The sequence below is a fragment of the Pituophis catenifer genome, unplaced genomic scaffold (assembly GCF_029215685.1).
Source record: "Pituophis catenifer annectens isolate HBS135680 unplaced genomic scaffold, rPitCat1.0.hap2 SCAF_4, whole genome shotgun sequence".
Classification (NCBI taxonomy): domain Eukaryota; kingdom Metazoa; phylum Chordata; class Lepidosauria; order Squamata; family Colubridae; genus Pituophis; species Pituophis catenifer.
In genome coordinates, this window is record NW_027256884.1 from 131,655,173 (window position 1) to 131,661,234 (window position 6,062).

The 6,062-nt window shown below is 50.9% G+C and overlaps 1 protein-coding gene across 1 annotated transcript; it reads left to right on the top strand.

Moving 5' to 3' along the window:
• The first annotated feature begins 1,763 nt into the window (after positions 1 to 1,763).
• Positions 1,764 to 3,557, top strand: LOC139317184 (ubiquilin-1-like). Its single transcript, XM_070944155.1, has one exon. The coding sequence runs from the start codon at positions 1,764 to 1,766 to the stop codon at positions 3,555 to 3,557; it is 1,794 nt and encodes a 597-aa protein (XP_070800256.1).
• The last annotated feature ends 2,505 nt before the right edge of the window (positions 3,558 to 6,062 follow it).

Consider the following 6,062-nt stretch of genomic DNA (forward strand, 5'->3'; position numbering starts at 1 on the left):
CGTTATAAACCAAAACTGAAAGACAAGCAGCCTTCCTGCCTGCTCATTCCCACCAGGTCAGAGTCTTACACTAAAAGGCTACTCAGTAGCTCCAGCCTGAATGACTCATTGGCCATTGATGGCCACTTTGGGAAGAGGAATCCCCATGGCTGTTCACAGCTGGGGGGGGTGCATTCCATTCCCACGGCCAGCATTGGCTGCCCCAGGAGAATGTAGTGGGGACACTCAGGCTGGGTTTGGGGCCTGAATTCTATGCTGTACTCTGGAAGGCTCAGCCCAAGCACCAGCTGGGCCTCAGGAATTGAGGGAGTGACACCAGGCATGGATTGGCAGAACCTTGCTGAGACATCCTCCTCCTCCTCCTCCTCCTCCAGAGCGGGGTGGGTGGGGAGGTGGGGAGAGAAGCAGACGGGTTCTTCCCTTGAGGCCACAGAGGAACTTCAGAGCAGAATGTGGGGAGGAATCTGCAATGATGATTTTCTAGGAGGCCCCAAATGATTCCCTTCTGGAAGAAAAACTGCAGGAGCAACTCAAGTTGGTTGGCATCCCGTGGCATCCAAATGGAATGAGCAAATCAATCATTCAATCAATCACTCTTGAAAGGAGCATATTCTCCATGCTCTCTTGGAGAGTTTGGCAGGGACCAGCTGCTTTGTCCCTTTGGTGAAGCCCCAGGTCCCTCCCCCAAGTCAGTTCCAGGAGGCAAAGGAGCTGGAAGAGACCTAGGAGGGTTGGAGATGTTTGGCCTGCAGAAGAGACCGAGGGGAGACACATGAGCAGCCTTCAAAGATTACACCGAGGAGGGAGTGGGCGTATTCTCTTTTGCCCCAAAGGGCAAGGTGGAAATGCCAAGGAAGGCAGTTCAGGCTGGGCATCATCAAAAAAATTTATCATCAATAAAATAAATGTGTCATTAGAAGAGAATATTTGGAGCTCAGGGTTGAATTGCAGGGTCCTTGGTGGTTTTCTTGCAGACACTTCATGACCGAATTAGGGAACGTCACCAGTGCTAGATAGCAGAGCGCAAACTGAGAGCAAACCCCACTCCCTTCTAGCACTGAAGATGTTACCTAACTGGGTCATGAAATGCCTGCAAAAAAGCATTAGCACTGGTGATGTTCCCTAGTTTGGCTAATGAAACCTCTGAAAGAAAACAACCAAGCTCTAAGAGCACCAAGGAGCCCTCACTCCAACCCTGCTCAAAATATTCTCCTTTGTTGGTTACAAGTGATTGGAAAGACAGGCAAGGCCCTTCCCAAGGTCATCCGTGAATCTGTGACGTCAGGGGGTTGTGTGGTGCAAGACCAGAGTAGCAAAGTGCCCAAGAGCGGGGACTGGACTCCACCCTGCATAGGGGGAGGGGGATGGCCAAACTTCATGAGGACAAAACCCCTGAAGATGTGGTCCACCAACTGTGTCACAGATCTCTGTGAGGTCAGCAGTGAGATCACAGTCCAGCCAAGTTCAGGGAGAAGAAATGCCCAGGGCAGCAGCAGAGGGGAGAAAAGGAAAATGAAGGAACCTGCCAGGTTGTGAGCCACTGAAGAGAAGGGCAACATCTCGCTGGTATGTGTGCTCTGGCCTTGGCTGGTGCTGAGACACAAGGGGGCAGGAGACCACTGGCCCCTTCCCACCTCCTCACAAGCACCGCCGCCTCACTGGAAAGAGACTTCCTGCTTCCCTCCTCTTTCTCCCTCAGCCTCTGCTCTCTTCACAAGGGCCTTCCTCACCATCCAGACCGTGGCCGCAGCCTCTGAGCGGCCATGTCCGAGAGCAAAAGAGCACCCGGGGCCACTACGAACCACAGAAGCCGGGTCATCAGAGTCACTGTCAAGACCCTCAAGCGCAAGGAGCAATTTGAGGTGGCCGACAGCACCCGCGTCCAAGAGTTCAAGAAACTGATCGCTGACCGCTTCAAGACACCCCCCGAGCAGCTGTCCCTCATCTTTGCTGGTGAGATTCTCAGTGACCAGGATACACTCGTGCAGCGCAAGATTGGCGATGGATCCAAAGTCCATCTCTTCATCAAGTCCCAGAGGAAGCCCTCGGGCAGCCCAGGAGACAATCCAGCTGCGCCCACCGCCTTCCCGCCAATGCCAGCCACTCGAGAGATCTCCTCGGAACACAGTCTGGACCTTTCGGATTGGAGCAACCAGCCTGAAGACCTGATGGCCTCCTGCCACGAAATTGTGGCCCAGACCATGGAGAACCTTCTGCTCCAGATGGTTACGCTGAACCTGGATGCCTCTGCCTTGAACAGCAACCCGCTTCTCCTGGGCTTCCTCATCGGGGTCACCGGCATGAACGTGCTGGACTTAAATGCCCAAGACGTTTCTGACTTTGTCAGTGAAGCCCAGGAGCAGGATGCGACCCGGCAGGAGCTTATCATTGAAGTGATGCAGCACCCCTTTGTGCAGAACCTTTTTGGGGACACCGAACAGGTCAGGCAGATGATCATGTCTGTGCCTCAGATGCAGCAGCTGGCCGAACAGAACCCCGAGATCAACCACATCCTCAACAACTCCGAATTCCTGCGGGAAATGATTGATGTGGCCACCAGCCCAGCCGTCATGGATGAGATCATCAGGAACCACGACCGAGCCCTGAGCAACCTGGAGAGCACCCCGGGGGGTTACAGTGCCTTGCAACAGCTGTACAACGACATCGAGGTACCAATGCTGAACGCAGTGCAGGCCCAGTTCCAGGGCAGTTCGTTTCCTCTCTCAGACACCAAACCTTCCCCTGGGGGGATCAGCCCCCTCTCCCGGACAGAGAACAGGGAACCCCTGCCGAACCCCTGGGCACCCCAACCGAATAGCAGCGGTGGTGACAACATATGTAACGGTGACATCAGCAATGCTGGTAATGGCGCTGAGCAAGGTTACATCCTGCTAGCCTTGGGCCCCGGAGTCCGGCCAGGACCTAGCAAGACGGAAAGCATCCAAAACATGGTTCATCAGCTCACAGACAACCTGGAATTCATGCAGAACATCTCCAACGCCCTCACGAAGCCTAACGGCCCCACTCAGACGTTCCTCAGTCACTGCAACTCCCCGATGAGGAATGAGGGGCCTCCGCCTCAGGAGTGGGCACAGCAGCTCCCGTCCAAAGTGGCCAAGTCAGCCTCTGCCCTGCTGCTGACCAACCCCCGAGCGGTCCAGGCTCTCCTCCAGTTGCAAATGAGCCTGCTGATTCTCACCAGGGAAGTCCCCGATTTCCTGCAAGCTTTGACAGACCCCGATGTTGACCTAGAAAGCATGGAAGACTCTGAGGAGGGGGACAGCCCGTCTTCCGAAGCAGAAAGCTTCATCTCCATCGAAGAAAGCTTGGAGCTGGAGAGCAACGCGTCCAAAGCAGATGATGAAGAAAAGGAGGAGGAGGAGGAGGAAGAGGAAGACATGGAACAGCAAGCTCCAGAGGCCCTTTACCAGATCCAGTTGGAGCAGCTCAGAGCAATGGGCTTCCCCAACCAGGAACTGAACCTTCAGGCTCTAATGGACACAGAAGGAGATATCAGTTTGGCAATTGAAAAGCTAACAAACTCTCGTGCATCCTAGCTACAGATTTACCTTTGCCTCTTGTAGGGTCATCTGACACACTAAAGTCAGCATGGTGGATATAAACTGCCTTTGGTGCTCCTTTCCTCCGGTTGAAACCCTGGGCAGCGACATGGCTCTCCTGGCACGGCCGGGACAGGCAGAGCTTTACTGGCAGATGGGCTGCTCCCTTCAGCCTCCCAAAGTGGATCCCTGGGCCACCAGAGCCCACTGCCATCTCTTGGCCCCTCCAGGTTTTGAATGTTTGAAAAGCAGCATTTTTAGGTGGGAATCTGCTTGCTGCAAAGCCAAGGGACGGCCTCCAGCCACCACGGTTCTCTCCTTTCCAGGGCTGCCAGGAAGATGCAGCCCCTGGTTTTGTTCAGTAGCATCTCCAGCCACAGAGACAAACAATGCAAAAAATAATCAGGATGCAGCAACAAATCTCTTTCTCTGTCTCTCCCTCCCTCCCTGTCTCTGCCTCTCTCTCTCTCTGCCTCTCTCTCTTTCTGTCTCTGTCTCTCTATCTCTGTGTCTCTCTCTTCCTCCACCCTCTCTGTCTCTGTCTCTTTCTCTTCCTCCTTGTCTTCTCTGTCTGTCTCTGTCTCCCTCCCTCCCTCTTTGTCTTTCTGTGTCTCTTTCCCTCCCTTCCTCTCTGTTTCTGCCTCCCTCCCTCCCTCCCTCCCTCCCTGTCCCTCTCTGTCTTTTTCTGTCTCTCTCCCTCTCCCCCTCTCTCTTTCTGGTAGCATCCTGATTACCATGGTTTATATTTTGCTTGTTTGTTATCGCTTATATTTTGCTTGAGGTTCTACCAGAATTTTGTAGGTGTTTAATGTCTTTGTGTTGATGAGCTGTGCATGGTTTAGAGATGGAGCTCTCACCTCACGATCAGGAGACTGTGAGTTTGATCCTAAGTAGCAGCAGATATTTCTTTCTCTAGACACAATGAGCAATTGTCTGCTGTGAACTCCACGTAGGCATCAGAAGGGCATCTGGCCAGTAAACACTCTAGCTCTGTTCAGTCACCCCATCTTCACCCCAGTGCAAGGGATTATAGGGTGGTTAAAAGAAAAAGACAGAAAGTCTCTCTTTGTGTTGCTTAGGTGAGCATGTGTGGATGCATTTCTGGGAGCAGTGTGGTTTTGGTATTTTGTGAGGGCAAACAACATTTTGAGATGTGGGCTCAGCTCCAACCTTTTATCAGTTTCTTGCCCAAAGCATTTGTCTTTAAGCATCATCAGTTGCCCATCTGGGGGGAGGAGTAGAAAACTGTAGGTTCCAAAGAATGGATCCCCTTCTTAAGGTCTCAAGCAAGCCATTTTTCCTTTAATCTTTTCGATTGGCTTGCAAGGAAATGCTTGACTTCCACAGCAGTTAGGAGCCGTGGTGGCGCAGTGGTTAGAATGCAGTATTGCAGACTGACTGCCCACTGCCAGGAGTTTGATATATACCCCTTCATAGTGCTTTATAGACCTCTCTCTAAGCAGTTTACAAAGTCAGCCTCTTGCCCCCAACAATCTGGGTCCTCATTTTACCAACCTTGGAAGGACAGAAGGCTGAGTCCATCTTGAGCCGGTGAGGATTGAACTCCTGGCAGTGGGCAGAGTCAGCCTGCAATGCTGCACTCCAACCACCGAAAATAAAAGTGATGAACTCAGCTGGAGTGAAGCTGAAGTGTGGGAAAGGGGGGTTATGGGGATTTATATGGGAATGATTGTGATATGTCAAATAGTGGAATTGAAACAAACATTACAGGTGGAATTAAAAGGGAGGCTGCTGTGGTGTCAGGAGGTTGGAAAATAGCAAGGCTGAAGATTTCCTGTTAGTCTGAATAGTATGATGCAATTAAGAACATGCATCTGAATATTAATGTATCAAAAGCCAAAATAGTTGCATTTGAGAAGGAAAATTCAGCAATCACAAGATATATTTAAAGAGTGAAAAACTGAAAGAAGTAGATGAATTTATGCACATGTTGGTAAAATGCTTAATAAAATAAGAAATGGATGGTACAAATTTTGGCTGCACTGCTAACTGGCATCTTGCTCCTATGTAGAAGATACATATCCGGATGTTTTTAGCATTTTTATTGTTTTAAAATCCATTTAGTATTTGTGTGCGTGAATTGTAAACTACACAGAGTCATTGACTGAGACAGGCAGATATAGCAATTGAACAAATAAACAGACCAACAAATAAATAAAACTTTAAGATGGGCAAGTAGTGCCAGAGAGCCAGTGGTAAATAAAAGCCAGCGGTAACAGAGCTTGTTCCTGCTCCCTTCATCACATGGAAGTGAGAGTCGAGTATGTTACGAGAACTGTGAAAGTAGCAGCAAAGGAGAATATTTGTAGCTCAGGGTTGAATTGTGGGGTCCTTGGTCCTCTCTGAGCTTGGTGGCTTCCTTGTAGACACTTCATCATCATCATCAGTGCTAGAAGGGAGGAGGAGGAGGAGGAGGAGGAGGAGGAGGAGGAGGAGGAGGAGGAGGGTGGGATCCTTAGTGCTCTCTGAGCTTGGTTGTTT